This window comes from Marmota marmota, unplaced genomic scaffold (genome assembly GCF_001458135.2).
Source record: "Marmota marmota marmota unplaced genomic scaffold, marMar, whole genome shotgun sequence".
Lineage (NCBI taxonomy): Eukaryota > Metazoa > Chordata > Mammalia > Rodentia > Sciuridae > Marmota > Marmota marmota.
In genome coordinates this window covers 26,075,044-26,093,679 of record NW_025999842.1, presented here as the reverse complement: position 1 = coordinate 26,093,679, position 18,636 = coordinate 26,075,044, and the positions used below count along the sequence as shown (strand labels likewise).

General features: G+C 40.5%; 1 protein-coding gene across 3 annotated transcripts in view; it reads right to left on the bottom strand.

The window, feature by feature from the left end:
• Window positions 1–18,636, bottom strand: part of Crybg1 (crystallin beta-gamma domain containing 1) — a 186,566-nt gene that overhangs the window by 59,214 nt on the left and 108,716 nt on the right. The window contains exon 1 of one of the 3 annotated variants that reach the window (XM_048783118.1): window positions 3,127–3,331. The exons of the other annotated variants lie outside the window; for them this stretch is intronic. Coding sequence (XP_048639075.1) covers window positions 3,127–3,129 — 3 coding nt within the window. The 5' untranslated portion in view covers window positions 3,130–3,331. Of the gene's footprint in view, window positions 1–3,126; window positions 3,332–18,636 lie in introns of those variants that run through there. 3 annotated transcript variants of the gene reach the window in all.

Here is an 18,636-nt window from a genome sequence, read left to right as displayed (position 1 = left end):
GTGGTTTGAATCCTGATTTTCTTTGTTATTTTGCCTGTCATGTATTTTTTTTTGCATTAACTTTTACTCTTTAAAATATTGCATTAAAATATTATGTATCTCGATTACTGAGTTTTTTGGTGCCTCCTTAAATTTTGCTTCTGAGGCAAGTGCCTCACTCTCCCTAGTTCTGGCCTTGGTGGTGAGAGAGGAGTGTGATCAGAGACCCATGGGGGACTCATTAAAGGGACAGAACTATCCTATTTCTTGACTTGTGTCTAGTCATATATTGCAGCTTACTTTATGATTATCCATTATACTCTATAATCATATTTATATTGTATATACTTTTATGGTTCAAACTGTATTTCACAGAAACTAGAAAACGTGCATTTCTTTATTAAAAAATTATTTTTCTAAACTTTTTGTGTTTGGTGGGGAGGGGAATTGAATCCAGGGCCTGTGTATGCTAGGTAAGCCCTCTACCACTGAGCTACATCCCCAGACCTTTTTAAATTTTTATTTTGAGACAGCAGTAGAGTGAAGTTGCTCAAGCTGGCCTTGAATTTGTGATCCACCTGCCTCAGACTCCTGAGCAGCTGAGATTACAAGTGCCCTGCTTGATAACATGCATTCTTTGGTTGATCAAGGCATTGAACATATTTTATATACTTATTGGCCTTTCATTCTTCTTCTTTTGTTGTATATTTCAGCTAATAATTCTTACCAACCTACTATTTTGCCAGGTGCCTCATGACAATCCTGTGAGTGGGTAATTGTCATCCTCATTCCATATCTGAGAAAATTGCAGTATGCAAAGAAATTCACCTAGGTTCACACACAGCTGGCCAGACTCAAAGATGCATTGCAATGTGTGTGTGCCATTTCTTTCCTAATTCCTGTTCTGTTTATTTTGGCAGCATTGACACAAACACTCTCTCTCTCTCTCTCTCTCTCTCTCTCTCTCTCTCTCACACACACACACACACACACACACACACACTTAAACAAGATCAGAGAACAAGGAGGTAGGTCATATCAGACACAGAAAGAGCTGAGAAACGAAGCCTGCTGCAAAGGAAGGTAGGGCAGGAAGGGAGGAAGGTGAGGCACAGGTACAAATAGACCCTGGGTGGTGAGGAGCAGCTCTTGCAGAGCCCAAAGTACCACACTGGAACTACCAAGCAGGGAGACTCTGACACTTTAACAGATTAGCTCTATAAAATTATGCTTGTAAGGGCTTTCATTTAACATCTCATATCTTTTTTCCCCTCCATAGATCACTTCCTTTCTACCCTTAGGAAAATGGGTTTGTTTTTCCCTCCTATGGAATTGGGTTTTATTCTTTGCTTCCCCTGTGAGACTCTGTCTTGGGGCAGGTGGGATAGGGGTGGAAGTTGCAGAGGTTGGGAGTGGGGAGACTGTGAGAAATCTGTGCTCTTTCAGTTTTGAAAAGTAAAACATTTCATCACCTTTCACCACTCTATTCCTGGCAGCAACTAGAGCTGGGCTGCCTCCTCTCTGCCTCAGCTTGTGCGTTTGGATTGCATTTTGCAAACCCCACTCCTGTACAGGCTTGAGGCGGACAAGCCTGCACACCCAGGTTTTCCTGCACTGCCTTCGTCCTCATTTTGCCTGGAGACACAGGCAGCAGCTCTGCCCATTTCAACATTTTGAATTAAAATTCAAATGTCTTTCTCACTAGCCACTACACTATTAGTATCTGCAGCGTAATTACTAACACCGTGTACCTTTCCATGTACCTTTATTTCATAGCACAGAGAAACTCCAGGGAGAGACAACCTTCAGAATGATCAGCCTGGCCAGTACACCTCCTCCTGCAGGTCTCCCAACTCTAGCCCAACACTCTCTACTCCTGTTCCTAAGCTATCATTCAATCTATCTGCTTAGGACACATCTAGATATTAACAACTAGGCACTAATAAAATTATTGACCAAAATATCAAAATTTTACTTATTAAACCCGAAATGCTTTTGAAGGTTCATAGTCACAATACTCTTGATCCTACATGTTTAATTATTTTTTAATTTGGCAAATAATTTTAAAAAGGCATTTAAAAACTTGTTGTGAATTCTGTTAAGATTTCTAGGTACCAATCAAGAGCTCACACCTTCGTGTAGAGACTATTCATCAGTGTGGTTATTAAGCCATTGTGTCTGAAAGAGCAAATGATGGGGAAAGTGTTAAGGATTAAAGCTTGAATAGAGAAAATGAAGGCAATAACGCCCAACACTTACTCGGGGTTTTATATTTATGCTTCGGTGATCAAACTAGCAAAGCGAAGTTTAATTCGTCTTACATAAACTTCTTTTTCTTAAAAGTTTACAAGATTGCTTTTTTCTCTTCACTTATTTTAATTCCCAGCATTTCTTGAATGATAGGGTTGTAAGAAGCTGAGTTGTTCCCATAAATTTCTGTGTCCTAATAAATCTCGTTTGGGGAAAGTATGTGCAATACATAATAACTCGTTATACAGCGGCCGGTGAGAGCAGCAGGTAGCCAACGCCCACTGGAGAGCACATTTGAAAGATAACCTACATTTTAAAAGAATGTACTAGAGTTCCAAGTTCTGCAACCATGAAGAAAACTGAAAATCAACCCTTCTTCTCAAAACAATGTTTCTCCACTAGTTCCATCCTTCACCCCTGCCCCCAAGGGGCTGGATATCAGTTTGCCTTTAAAAATTGAAAAAGGGGTGGAAGGAGAAGCTGTTTTTAACTCAGAGAGGAAAAAAGGACTAAGTTCTTTATAGCACACTCAACAACAGGTCTATAAAACCGAACTTATTGGGATGGCGATGGAGCTAAGTCAAATGCATTTAACAAGAGTAGCTTGCTAATGATCACCTGTGGGATTTTAAAGAACGAGAACTAGCAAACAGCAGAGATGACAGGCAGGGTGTTCTCATTTCCACTTCAAGTCCAAGTCTCGGAGGGTGCTCAGCCTCCCACTCTATTTCCTCTATTCAAAATTGCTTAAGATTTTTAAACCCAGAGAGTTTGCCAGATGTAGACAATAAATACATTGTGAATTCATTGATGTTATTAATAGCAGTACTAGTACATAAATTCAAAAACAAGGTCTTAAGCAATAAAGAGATAACAAAACTTAGGTTCGTTTCTTACCATGCTGTTGCTTCTTTTTGATTTCTATAGATACACCAAGAGGATATAAGGAGTAAAACGCAGTTCCGCCAGCATTACCAGTATCGATCTTCCTACTTCTCAGAACAGCCTGGCCTGGTTCTCGGCCTTACAGGGCTTAACTCTCGCCAGCTCACCTGCCAACGAGCTGCTGTCTCCCAGAGTCAGAGCTGAAGGACAGATGCTGACTGTTCATGTCAAAAGCGCTTTTAATAAGGGTGTGTTTGATTCAAGAGTTGAAAGGGTTAAAGAGGTGCGCCCTTTCTTGGGTGTGACACTAAACTAAAATTGCTGAAAAGACAACAGAGGAAGTAGTAGTAGGTGGTTCGGGGAAAGTTGTCCTGCATATATTAAATTATATGAAAAAAGCCTGATTACAGGTGGATGGGAAGGAGGCATTTGGAAGGGTATCTTAGCTCTGATTTTCAATCTCTGGTGAACAAGGTCAACTGTCTTTACTGCTGAGTTTCTGTTCTGTTTTGTTTTCATTTCACCTTTTATTTACTTCTGCTGTTTTCTCCTACCTAGGTATAAATTATATCCTACAAGCCATATCCCATGTAACATTACTTAAAAATGTGTGTCCATGTAACAGGAAAGGTGAAAATGATGTCCATTTCATCAGTACCCAAATAATGGACACCTATAATCATCAATCCATATAATTCCGTAATTGTAAATTATTATCCCGTTTTTCTAGCTTGATTATTATGTCTTGTAAATTTTCAGTATTCAGAAAAATTATTTTGTTGAAGTTTTATTTTTCAACAAATATTGACACAATTAATAGACCTCTTAATTACTTGGCTTTATTTCTAGGTGATATAGATCAGAAGAAAAAGTGCTCTCCTGTTTCTTTTATCATGACCACCCTTATTAGGAACATAATATTAAGGGGCTGGTGTTGTGACTCAGGGGTAGAGTGCTTGCCAGGCATGTATAAGGCATCGGGTTTGATTCTCAGCACCACATATAAATAAATGAATAAAATAAAAGTCCATCAAGGTCTAATAATTTTTTTTTTAAAAAAGAAACATTTATCACGAACCTATGGGCTCATCGGTGTGAACATGCATTGATGATGATGTTCTTGATTATAATTGTGGCAGAAAGCATATAACACAAAACCTGCCCCTTAATGATTTTTAAGTGCTCAGTATTCACCATATTCATTGTTGTGCAAAAGCTCTCTAGAACTTTCTCATTTTGCAAAACTGAAGCTCTATGCCCATTAAGCAACTCCCCATTCTGCTCTGCCCCTAGCCCCTGGCAACCACCGTTCTCCTTTTCGTTTCTGAGTTTGACTATTTCAGTCACCTTATAAACATGGTACGTACAGTATTCATCTTTGAGTGACTGACTTTTATCACTTATAGCACAACATCCTCAAGATTCATCCATATTGTATCATGTGATACAGCATGTATTGATTGCCAGCTCTCTGGCAGTCTCCTGTCGACTCAGGGTTCCCTGACATCAAGGAACTCACAGTTTGGGGTAAAAGGAAAGGAATGAAGACAGATGTATGAAGACTATATAAGGGAATATTGTTATTTAGAGGATGCTATGGGCCTGTCATAACAGCTACCATTTACGGATGCCCCATGTACAAAAAGTAGTTCTTCATTGGAGAGGGGGTGTCATTTGAACTAATACTTAAAATACACATACCCTAGCTCTAAGTGTTTGGTTTCTTCCTTTTTTTCTAAATAAGTATTATGGCTGATATATAAAACCTTTATAATCTAATATTAATTGATTGACAATCAATTCTTTAGTAATCATTTATATTAAAAACATTTTCTGGCACTATGATTATACAAGGACTTAACAACATAATCTGAAATAAGAATTCTTTCTCTCTCTCTTTTCTTTTTTTTTTTTTGAGATGGGGTCTCACTAAGTTGCTTAGGGCCTAGCTAAGTTGTGCTGAGGCTGGCTTTGAATTTGTAATCCTCCTGCCTTAACCTCCTGAACTGTGCCAATGCTCTGGCTTGAAAATAAGAATTCTTCTACTAACCCCCCTGGCACATAAAAGATAGGAAACAGTTAATATCTTCCACGAGTACCTACCATGAACTCACTGTGTGAAGGATAGAGAATACAAGGTTTATTTTTACTTCTAGAAGCTTATAGACTTGTCTATAAAGCAACCACCTGCAGGCAGGCATATAATTAACTGCTAAAATATGTGCTATAGACATTTGTGATGCTTTCAGAATTCAAAGGGAAGGAGACCAGTGAGGGTGTGCAGCAAGGGTCCAGGAAGACAAAGGACCAACTCTGAAGGACAGACTTAACAAGGAACGGGGTAAGAGAAGGCACTCCAGGCCAGGGCACAGCCTGAAGACAGGTAAGCCATGGCCATGGGCATAACGGCCTCACTGCAGTTAAGGGGCATGATGAAGCCTGGTGGAAGTAGTGAGGGGAAGGTGGAAGGTGGAATAAGGAAATTAATGTCATCTGGGGAAGGCTGGAGAATATGGACTCTCCACAGGTTCCTGAGCGGGGAAGTGACATGATTGGAAGGGATGCTGGTGGAAGACAACCACGGCAGCCTCTGGTGGACCCCATGGAAGGGGGGTTGGGGTTAGTGACCTGGAGTGACCACAAGTTGTGGAAATGGAAGGAAGAAAAGAAAATAATGTGGGAAAGTAGAGACTGAGAGAGAGTGAGGTGAACTCAAAGGAAACCATGATGCAGTCTTGTGGCCTGGAGAACCTCATGGAGCTCTAGCAGAGGGCTGGGAGACTGGCATGGGTCATGTGAACTTAAGGGACAGTTAATATTGCCAAGTAGAAATGTCCACAAACCATGTAGGTTTCACTCTCAAAGTTATACGTCTATACTTAATCTGAACACTAAATCAGTCTCTTAGAAATCACAATTTTATAGGAAGAACAGAAGCGATGCTCCATAAATGGCATTATTGGCTGTATTATAGGGCAGCGAGTGTTACTTATTCCCTGTAAAAGACAAAAGATACATTTACTGTCTTGAGCCTCCTTCAGCATCTGACAGTTTTGATCAGCAGTTTGTCTTTATGTGTCCTTTACAGAGGTGGCTCCTGCTGAATGGGCTTTGTGGTCAGGATTTCACTAATAAGCATAGGTAATAACTACTCTTAATGATTGGACAGCATTTCATCATTTTGTTTAAATAAAGTGTCTGAAGAAAGGCTACTTTTTGTGATTATCATAATGAATGAAATAAAAATAGCAAGACTGTAGTTCTGCTTTGCAACAAAGCAATAAAATCCTCTTGTAAGAGGAAACTTCCTTAATTTAATATCACATGGAGGGGCCAGGGTTATGGCTCAGCTGTAGAGCACCTGCCTGGCACGTGTGAGGCCCTGGGTTTGATCCTCAGCACACACACACACACACACACACACACACACACACATATGTATTTATTTATATATTAAACAACAACAACACCACAACATGGTGATGAGAGGCAGCCGTACCAATCTTATTTATTTCCAGGCTTACTCAAGGTGTTACACTTTCTCATTAGTACATTTTTTTTTCAGTGCAAATTGAAAACTGATTACATATTCATCACTAGCATCAGGCTTTTCACAGAGGAGAGAAAAAAGAAGGAGAATTCAGTATGCCCTTTTCTTCCCATCCCCTCAGCCAAATTCCCCACGGATGGATTCTAGCTGGGGACCTTCCTCACATGCTCACTGTTGCTGTGAGCCTTACTTATTTCTGCCTCTGACTGAGACTGGGTTTCTGCAAAGCCCAGGAGTACGGTTAAGTGCAAAGAAAGGTAAATCCGCCAACCCCTGACTTTCTGCCCACCTTTGCTAGCCCTGCCCACCCATATCACATGGGAAAAAGTCACATAGACATACTTCAGCTGGGAGTCCCCCACCCCCCCACCGCCGCCCTGCCTGTCCCCCAACAGAGGGCAGAATTTTAAGAGGAAATGACAACTGCAGAGTGGGCAGATTTATTAAACAAAGGACTCCTTTATAGTTGTTTTTTAAAAATTCCTGCTGGAGGCATTAGTCCCTTCACAGAATACAAAATTATCTCAAAGTTCTTCCCCACCACCTTTTTTTTTTTTTTTTTGGAAAATGGGACCTCACTATGTTGTACAGGCTAGTCTGGAACCCCTGGGCTCAGGTGATCCTCCTGCCTCAGCCTCCCAAGTAGCTGGGACTAAAGGGACAGAGAATTTTAAAAGCATATACATTTATGTATTTAAAATAGGCTCAGTCAAACAGGAAGTAGAGAGCTTCAGTGAGATGGGGGTTCAGGGAAAGAATGGAAATTCAATCCATCAGTTTAAAGATTTATTATCTCTAGAAATAGTGAGAGATTGGGACTCAAAGTAAAAAGGCCAGTGAAAAATTCCTAGTCTGTGGAATGACCAAGCAGTGACAATGCTGTTTTCAATTCTCTACTGCACTGTGCTGAGCTGGTCAAAGTTCACCGCGTGTATACAACTGCACTAAGATGATGGTGCTTTGGGGACATCAAGGAGGAGGCTGGTTCCAAGTATAGGGGGACTCGTGGCACAAGGAAGCACAGGAGAAGAGGTGAGGGGAGTGGTCCTCAGAGAGGAACCAGAGCCACAGGTAATGGGGAGGACTCGGACCTTGATTTTGCAAGTAAAATGGGGGCATCCATCTTTTTTTATTTAGCTGTTGAAGTACAGGTGCTCTCATATGGCTAGAAGTCTTGGGGGACACCAAGTAGCTATATTACATTTTTATGAACAGTAGCCTTAGGGTTAATTATGTCCCATGCATTTTGCTAAGCACTTTACATTCATAAACTCATCAAATCTGAAGAGGAACAAATTATTGTCACCATTTTACAAATGAGGAAAGTTCAGGCAAGGAAGGCAAGCAATCTGTCCAAGGGCACAGGATTAATGAATAGTGCCCAGGTTCAAACCCAGGACTGCTGGACTCCAAACCACACAGTCTTAACCTCTTGTCTCTAACATCAGCTTTCGCCAACCCCTCTCCAGAAACCATTCTCTCTGTGGTCCCTGGTTTCTTCCCTTACAACCTTCTTGCCCCCCACCCACTCCCTCTCTCATGTACCTTTTCTTTTTTATCCTCATTCTCACCTCCTATTTAATTTCTGTCTCTGGAGGGCACCCTTTCCTGTGCTATTCTTCCTCCTAGTAACTGTCTCTGGCTCACAGTTTAATGTGTACCTCTTGGTCACTATCTGTTTCCAGCTAAAATGGAAGCTCCTCAGAACAGGGATTTTATCAATTTCCTTCATCCTAAATCCTCAGCACCTGACAGGTATAATAGCATTGCAGTCACACAGTAGGTGCTTCAGAACCACATACAGAATGAACAAGTACAGTTCACAGACTTCTGTTAAAGAGAAAGTCTTCCAATATGGCCTGTTTGGGCCTGACTAGGAGAGAAGGTGTATCCGTTAGGTCCTGTGAGAAGGAAAGAACAGGAAAAGTGGAATGTTTGGATGAGAGGCTAGAGGGGCAAAGGAGCTGGGCATGATGGCATGTACCTGTAATCCCAGCAACTCAGGAGGCTGAAGCAGGAGAATTGCAAGTTTAAAGCCAGCCTCAACAACTCAACGAGGCCCTAAGCAACTTAGTGAGACCCTGTCTCAAAATAAAAAAATAAAAAAAGGGCTGAGGATAGGGCTGAGGATTAGTATCACTAGGTTCAATCCTTGGGACCTAAAAATAAAACTAAAAAATAAAATAAAGGGGCCAAGGTATGCACAGGACTTAGGGACCTTCTTCAGAGTAGTGTCCTAACCTGAGACTAAAAACACACCCGAATGACAAGGAGGGAACAGCTGCCAGAATAGGCACACAGAGGACAGTGCCGGGGGTTCTGGCAGGGGCAGAGGGACACAGCCAGCCTGCAGTGTCCTGCAGGGAGGGATCCTAGAGAATGAATGCCTGGCCTTTTTTCATTCCCTCTCTAACCTCCTGCCAAGACCCTGCTTCAATTCCAGCAGAGAGCCAGATGACCACCAGAAAGAGCTTATTGATGTCCACGCAGGACATGGAATAGGATGGAGGACAGAAGGGGATCTGGAGGTGCAAAGGAGGGTGTTGAGGTGCAAATCTATGGCGGTGGGAGGAAGCTGATTAAGGAAAGGAAGAGTGGAGACCTGGGTCACCAAAATGACCAAAATGGAGTACAGCAGACATACAGGAACTTTCTCCCCCCACCCCCTGCACAGTATTGGAGACTGAATCCAAGGGTACTCTACCTAACCCTAACCCTATCTCCCCAGCCTCCATTTTCGGTTTTGTTTGAGATGGGGTCTCACTAAGTTGCTGAGGCTGGCCTGGAACTTGCAATTCTCCTGCCTCAGGCTCTCAAGTCTCTGGGACTACACACATGCACCACCACACCCAGCAGCAGACAAACAGGGACTTTATAAGAGATGTCAAGCGTGTCTAACCTCACCTCTCATGACTTATTTCTATGTCCAATAAGGTTTTGTAATTGTTCTCTTCATAAATTTAGTATGTCAAAGACACTGTAAAGTTAAACTTTCACCTCCATCATGCAGCCAAATTTCCTTTAGCACAAAATGCTCTTACTAACTCCAGGCTGCCAGTGAGCAATCCTAGTTTGGTCACAGGTCAGCCAGGCCCTCCTCTGGCCTGCATCATGTTTATCTGCCATATTGTCCCAAACAACCACTCAGCCTAAAGGGTATGAACTTTAAACTTCTCTTAAGACTTCGCAGTCAGTTCTGCAATGATGTCTTCCTTAGCATCATGCCATTCAGAAAACAGACTGCATTCCTAGCAAAAAAGATGATTGCCCCTATCTTACCTTCTATGACACCTATGGCACAAGCAACCAATAAATAAATAGAAATTGACCATGCTGATACCTTGACCTTGGCCTTCCACCTTCCAGAACTGTGAGAATCAAATGTCCTATTTTGTAAATTACCCTTCTAAGGTATCTTGTTATAGCAGCCCAAGCTGACCAAGACACTCAGAAATCCCATTCCTAGGTACATACCCAAAAGGACTGAAAGTATCTGCCCACAGAAAAATGTATGCATAAATATTGGTGGCAGATTTATTTATAAGAGTCAAAATACACCAGCAACACAAATGCTCATCAGCTGATGAATGGAAAAACAAAATGCAGCATTATTGGTCATCACAGGAAACGAAGCACTGAGACACGCCACAACAGGGAAGAACCGTGACAACATCTTGTTCAGTGAAAGTGCCAGACACAAAACAATAAACATAATGTTTACTACCATTTATGTCATAAGTCCAGAATAGGCAAATCCACAGAGACAGAGAGTAGATGGGTGGTTGCCAGGTGCTGGGGGAAGGACGGAATGAAGAGTAACTACAGAGTTTCTTTTGGGGGTGACAAAAAGATTCTGGAATGAGATCGTAGTGGTGGTTGCACAATCGTGTCAATATCCTAAAACCCACTGAATTATACACTTCAAACAGTAAACTTTATGGCATATGAATTAGACCTTGATTTATAAAATGGATGATGAATGATAATGAGGTGAGGCCATTCTAGCCCCCTTATTTCACCACCCCAAGGAAACTGATGAAAGTAATTTTAAAAATCTGAGGTTATAAGAAAATCTATGGTGTCCTGGGACAATGTAAAGACCAAATCTATTAAAGTATCAGGGGAGTCCTCTTCATTATTATTTTAGGGGCAGTTGTAGAAAAGTAAGTGGAAAGAGAAATATGGGAAGACTGAGGTCTCTAACAAGGGGCATAAGGCCTCATGTTCTCAGGAGTCCCAGACAAATTTGTAATGCTAAATGACATTAAAGATGCAGGTACAATGTACTGATTTCACTGTGGTACAACGAGACAGTGATAGGAATTTTTGTTAAATATAAAATCACATCTCATGTATAAATGAACATTTTTGGTACAAATACTCAACATACAAAATTACATTGAATTTGTGTATTGAAAATATTCATTTGTTAAACATGGAGATTCAGACTATATCAGCATTTTTGTGGCTCTATTGTATTCTATTCTTCAGTGCTCTCACTTGGAAAAATAGAAACAGGAATTATATATACCCCACCATAATTTTTTCTTACAACTTCAGATTTTTTTTGTTGCTTTCATCAGTTTCCTTGGGGTGATGTAATAAGAAGTCTAGAATGACCTTACCTCATTATTATTCATCATCCATTTTACAAGGATTAAACAAGTTATTATTTGTATTCAGAATAGTGCCTAGTATGTATGCAATAATGTAAGTGTAAGCTTTTGCTACTAATATTCTCTACCATTTCTCCAAATCAAACATTATAAGATACTGAGGAGGTATTGTGAATTGAATGTTTCTAAATGTGTTTCTAAATGTAGTCTTCTCAACTCCCACATTGAAATTCTACCCTGAAATGTGATTTAGTAGGATGTGAGGCCTTTGGGATGTGATTAGGTATTGAGGGTGGAGCCCTCCTGCATGACATTAGGGCCTTTATAAGTGTCACAAAAGAGCTTGCTTCCCCTCTCTGGTCTCTGCCAAGTGAAGAAATAAGAAGTTAGCCATCTACCACCCATTTGAGGCCCTCACCAGAACCCAACCATGTTGGCATCCTGATCTCACACATTCAGCTCTCAGATGTGTGAAAAATATGTGTCGGCTGTTTATGAGTGACTGACTGTGGAACTTTGTTTTAGCAGTCTGAACTTTGACAGCAGGGGATGTAAAAATCTCTCTGTAAACATATGTAACAGAAATAAGTGCTGTGTGGCTCAGTGATAGAGCACTTACTTAGCATAAGTGAAGAGCTGGGTTCCATCTCCAACACCAGGGGTAAAAAAGAAATTCTCTCTGTTCATTTTGAGCTAAGCCTCCAAAGGGTTAAGGCAAGTTCAAATTAGGGGTCTAGCCTGAAGAGGTGGCTTGGACCCAAGAAATGCACAAATGATAAAATAATTATCTCTAGATTTTAAGAGAAGGAAGTCTGAGGTCGATACAGAATGTAGTGAAATCCGTACAACATGTTAGAGCTTTTTCTATGTTGATGTTGTCCCCCTTCTTTTGGAAAATGAGAAGAAGAAAATGAACATGCAATAATTGAATAGGTATAAAAGACCTTGGAGACTCATTTAATTGGTGGAAATGATTTTTTAGTAATATATATGCTCTTGATAGTATAGCCCATGAGAACTGTGTTCATTCATTCATGGAAACATTTATTGAGCATCTTACAAGTTTTCTCTTGTCACAGGTTTACTTCTACGAAGAGGCACGTACTGATTAGACTAAGCCTCCTTTAACTGTAAGTGTGGAAAGGCATGGCCTCCTCAGTGACTCAGTCCATTCAGACTATTGTATCAGTGTCCCAGATCAAGTGGCTTATAAATAACCAAAATTTATTTCTCACGGTTTGGGTGGATGGGAAGTTCAAGGACAAGTGCTGGCAGATTCATCTGGTGAAGGCCTGCTTCCTCACCATCTTCTCACTGTGTGCTCACATGGTAGAAGGGACTACGTAGCTCTCAGGGTCTTCTTTTTTTGTAATCTCATTCATGAAGACTCCATCCTCATGACCCCATAACCTCTCTAAGGCCTCACTTTCTAATACGATCACATTGTGGGGTTGATTTTAACATAGGATTTGGGAGGGACACAGACATTAGTGTATATCACTGTAGTTAGTATTCCAAGTAGAAGGTATGTAAAGCTTCCATGTACTCTATAGCAATGGTATGTTTGGGGTACAAAATGCATTTGACTTGAACACACTTTCCATTGATCTGTGCTCTGCCGAATGTTACACTGCCCTTAGCAGATGTATGAGAGGCACAACCCAAGCCTTCCGGCATTATCCTATATGGCAATTACTTTCAGCGCAGGACTTCACAATTGAGCAGGCACATCCGCTTCTAGATTGTAGCCGTCATCAGTCTCAGCCTAAACCACAGTTTAACTGGATACAAACATAATTGGAATTAAGGTTTAGAAGGAAAGATAAGACAGATCTAATCTGTACACAAGAGCAAAACTCATACACACTCATTATCTCATTGTAATATTTGTGCACCCTCATTATTGAAGAGTTTTCATGTGGTGCACAGATCTAACCTAACAAGGCAGCATATGAAGGGTTATCCCACAATCCTCTAAAGCTACAGGAGCAGTGGTGAGATGGATGCCCTTCCACAGCTGTCTCACCCAGGGAATGGATGCATCCCAGTTCCAGGGCACGGTCTGGCATCCAGGCAGATGGAGGGCTCTGTGCCAGCAAGACCAAGAACTGTACTCTCTTCCTTTGTACAGGGATGGGAACTTCTGCCCAGCCATCCTGTGTCTGGGCACACACTTTCTGAATGGTCACATACAGCTTCATACTCTGGATCAACCAGGGAGAGTGAAAAGCCCTTTTTGTGGTTTGAGATCCTTCAGAAAGAAAGAAAACCTACATACCACTTCTGATGAACCACACAAAAATGGTTCCCAATAGAACAAATTTGAAGGAAGGCCACAAAAGGACCCATTGTCATATCACTCCCTCTTTTTCAGTTTTTTTGGTTAATCTTTAGTCACAGCTCAGCTTACCAGGGGTAACTGAGGAAGATTCTTTGCTAGTTTGCTAAAGGTCAAATAAATGAAGCTTAATTTGAGATAATCTGAAGTAATTCCTTAACTATGACCAATGTCAATTTGTTATCTAAAAGGAAGGAGCTTGAATTGGACTAGTCTTGGAAACCCTGACTCACTGTTTCAACTGCCCTTGACATTCTAGTTCCTCAAATTACAGCACAACTTTCAGCAGTAAACACCCTTCAAGTCAATGTTCAGTATCCACTGAAAACACAAAGGGAACTTGTGAAAAGATCCACTTCCTTCATTTGATTCTTCCTGCACTTCAGTATTCCATTGAACATTTCTCCTTAAAAGTGGATATGTGTGGGGCTGGGAATGTGGCTCAAGCGGTAGCACGCTCGCCTGGCATTCCCAGGGGGCTGGGTTCGATCCTCAGCACCACATAAAAATAAAATAAAGATGTTGTGTCCACCGAAAATTAAATATTAAAAAATTCTCTCTCTCTCTCTCAAAAAAAAAAAAAAGTGGATATGTGAACGCTACGCTAAGTGAAATAAGCCAGACTCAGAAAATCAAGGGTCGAATGTTTTCTCTCATATGCGGAAGCTAGAGTGAAATAAGGGGTTGGGGGCAGCTGGATATCATAAAAATAGAGAAGTAAGTGGAATAAAAGGAGATTGAATGGGAGGGGGAAGAACATGAAAGGGGAGTAAGTGGGGAATGAATTCAACAAAAGTACACTATGCGTATGTATAAATGTTCCATGATGAATTCTACCTTCATGTATATCTATAAAGCACCAATTGAAAATAAAGAAAAGAATGACCAGTAGAGTGGAGGAAAGGGAACTGGGGGAGGGAGAAGGGAAGGTAAGGAGGAAGCACTAGGGATTGAAATGGAGCAAATTAAATTCCAATCATATATGATTATGTCATATTATGTCCACACACATATGTCATACATTATGTCCACTATTATGTACAACTACAATGCACTAATACAAGCCAAAAAAAGTGAGTAGGAACCTTAAACAGACATAAATAAATAATCACATTTATTAAAATGCAAATATGATGGGGCAGTGATTGGAACAATGTCATTTTTGTGGCTTTGAAATTACGATGGGATCAACACCGCAAAACATCACCACAATAGCTTAAAAGACATTGAAGAAGAAATGTTGGGTCCACATAATCATGCCAATGGCTCTTTATGCCTTGACAGAGCTAAAGTCATAATTAAATATCTCTTTCTTTGCTTTGTTCAATAATGACAATGCTATACCAAATGCTTATGGTGGGTGGTATTCTAAGTGCTTCACATGTAATAAACACATTGAATCCTCATGCTGACCTGATGAGTCAGATGAGTATCTGAAGCAGAAAGGTATAGAAACTAACCCAAGGATGCTTACCTACCCAATGATAGCTTGAATTTGAACCTGAGCAGGTGTGATTCAGAATCCATGCTTTTAACCAATTCATCAACTTTTTAAAGGTGCTTGTGGTTCTGCATAAGGAACTAACCTCACTTCATGTCCCTCCCACAGACAGTCCCTAAGAAATTCATAATAGGACCCAGTACCCTTTAAAAAAATTACAAAAGGAGATGGGTACAGTGGCGAATGCCTATAATCCCAGCAACTCTAGAAGCTGAGGCAGGAGGATCACGAGTTCAAAGCCAGCCTCAGCAATTTAGCAAGGCCCTAAGTAACTCAGTGAGACCCTGTCTTTAATAAAATATAAAAGGGTCTGGGAATGTGGCTCAATCCCCAGTACCAAAAAAAAAAAAAAGTAACATCGTCCATTAGATGATGTTCTATAAGGTAGCCTATTTTAAGTGTGATTCACAGTGGGAAGGGAGATATAATTTCACACACTGAATGACCTAGTAAACTTGATACACAATCAACATTAAAAAAAAACAACTTCCATCTCAAGTTTCCCATGAATTAATCACTCATAAGTCCATGGCTGCGTCATCCTCGGGTGTCACAGCCGCCGGGAAATTCAAGCAGAGACACTGACTCAAGGTGTGTGTAGCAATCCATCGTATTAAATGATCTTTTAGTGTTAGATCTAACTTATATAATCGTTGAATGGTGGAGATGAGAGGGGCCTGGCAGCTTCTGAACTTACTGTCCTTAAGTGATCCTGTCCAAGAAGGATGAATGAGATGCCCCAGGTCCTCAATCCAGGCAGCAGAAGGAGCATCATGAGATGATGATCACAGACTTTCCAGTGTTGGATGCCTTTCTGCACTTTGCATACTGCTCACCCCACCCCTGTGACTTTTTAAAAATTTGTTCTTTTTAGATATATAAGAAGTAGAGTGTATTTTGACACATTGTGTACACATGGAGTATGACTTATTCTAATAAGGATCCCATCGTTATGGTTGTACATGATGTGGGATTACATTGGTCATGTGTTCATATATAAGGACAGGAAAGTTATGTCCCTGTGACTTTTTTTTTTTTAATACAAAAGTAACATGTTGGGCTGGGGGCCGGTAGCTCAGTGGTAGACCACTTGCCTAGCATGTGCAAGACCCTGGGTTTTCTATCCCCAGCACTGCAAATAAGAAAGTTGCATATGATTTTATTGTGGTTAGTGAGATCTACTTAGCCCAGCCCTAAGTTCATTTAAAAAAAAACACAAAAACTAAAATGTTCTCATGACCTGGGATTAAGGACACTTTCTTATTCTCTGAATAGACAAGGTTAACATAGTTATATTTACTAGTTGAATTTTGGAACTACTTGAAATAGGAGTTCAATGGTGCTTACCTGTTCTTCACTGAGAGAAACAGACAGGTAGCATCATAAAACACTAAAGCACCAGGGAACAGGAAACAGGAGTGTGGAAAGTGGAAAATGAGCATTCTTTTTTATCTTGTGTAGGAACTCATTTTCTATCATTCTATTATATTTCATCATTCATCACTTGGTCCCTGTGGAAATGGTTGGGGATATCTCTGAAAAACAGATAGCCAGGCACTGTGGCACATGCCTATAGTCTTCAGCAGCTTGGGAGGCAGGAGGATTGTGAGTTCAAAGCCTTGCTCAGCAGCTTAGTAGGACCCTAAGCAAATCAGCAAGACCCTGCCTCTAAATAAAATATAAAAAAGGGCTGGGGATGTGGCTCAGTGGGTAAGTGCCCCTGGGTTCAATCCCCTGTACCAAAACAAACAAACAAACAATCAAACAAAACAGAAGATGTTTTAAGTTCTGGGAACAAGGAAATGTTAGATCTTTGGCCTCCTCTCCAGTCCAGGAGCTCAGAACCTCCTCTGCCTACCTGCCTCTTGTCTCCCTCATCAGTCACTGTATACAAAAACCTTTCTATATCATAGGTTTTATTCCATCACCTACTTCTTTAAAAACATTCAGTGACTGTCCACTCTGTTCAGGAGAAAGCCCACACTTTCATAACCCTGAGCAGAATGGCACTGTTCCTCTTTGTAGTCATCCTGCCTCCATGTGCCCGTGCCAACTGTCCACTAACCAAATCTGAATGTTCTCAGTTCCACAAGCACACCACCTGCTTGCCTGTCTCGTTATCTTTGCTCATGGGGTTTTTCCTCTAGAATGTTGCCTGACCCTCTGTGCAATCCAACTCTGATTCACACGGCAGGGTCCAGCCTGGAGGCTTCTTGCATAGCCCAAGTGTACTGACATTCTCTTAAAGCATTCGTTACTGGTAATGCGGATTTCTCATTTGCTGGTCATTTTTCCATGTACATTTCTCCTACATTCCCATTTGTTTTATAATTTCCTTTAGAGCAGGATACATTGCTTAGACTAAAAACATTTCCAGTATGCCTTAAAAACATAAAGAATTAAGTATCAGACAATAGATTATTTGACAACTCTCCCCAAACTCTCTTTGAAGAGCTGACACTTAAAACACTTGAGGTAATTTTTTAATAATTATTCTAAAAATCTAAAAGCTCAGGAATAAATATTTAAGAAAGGGCTTTTACCTATAATTCATGGTGAGATTCAAAGATAACTGGTTATAGTGTGTTTATTAATCAATTAAGAGAATTAAGAAAATGGGAATAAATAAACTCACTTTTTTGTTTTGTTTTTTAAAAACCTACCTAAGCTTGTCCCAACATTAAAGACAAAAAGAGACAAGAATATAACTAGAGGCTCACACACCACATGTTTAAGTATTTTAAAGTTATGAATCAAGCTCACAAACTATTAAATAATGTTCTAATATTCTGCCTTTTAAAAAAATGCGTCTTTGAAATGACCTGAAGCTCAAGTTTACCTTCTCTTCCCTCTCTTGCCTCCATTCTATATGACCAGTGGCCTCCACAATTACCCAGGACATCTCAGCCTGCACATCTGAATGCGTTCCATGGATAGGGCCTCCCCTTGGCCACCTGTTGGGCCTAGTTATATCTCCTGGCCACAGGGTCTGCCCCCAGAGAGACAAAGAAGAGACTTTAGGATTATACCAGAAACTATGAAACTTCTAGAAGAAAAATTAGGGCCAATACTCCAGGACATAGGCACAGGCAACAACTTTCCCAATAGGAAACCTAAAGCTCAGGAAATAATGCCAAGTGTTAATAAATCACATTAAAAAGCTGCACAGGAAAGGAAACAACAAAGTGTGAAGAGAGAGCCTACAGAATGGGAGAGAATCTTTGCTAACTACTTTTCTGATAGGGGATTAATATCCAGAATATGTAAAGAACTCAAAAAACTTGACACCAAAAAACCAAATAACTGAATTAATTAATGGGCAGATGAACTAAATAGATACTTCTCAAAAGAAGAAATACAAATGGTAAAAAAAATATATGGCTATAAAAAGATGTTCAACATCTTACTAAAGTAATTAGGAAAATGCAAATCAAAACTGCATTGAGATTTCATCTCATTCCACTAAGAATCCAAACAACAATAAGTGCTGGAGAAGATTCGGAGAAAAAGGAACACT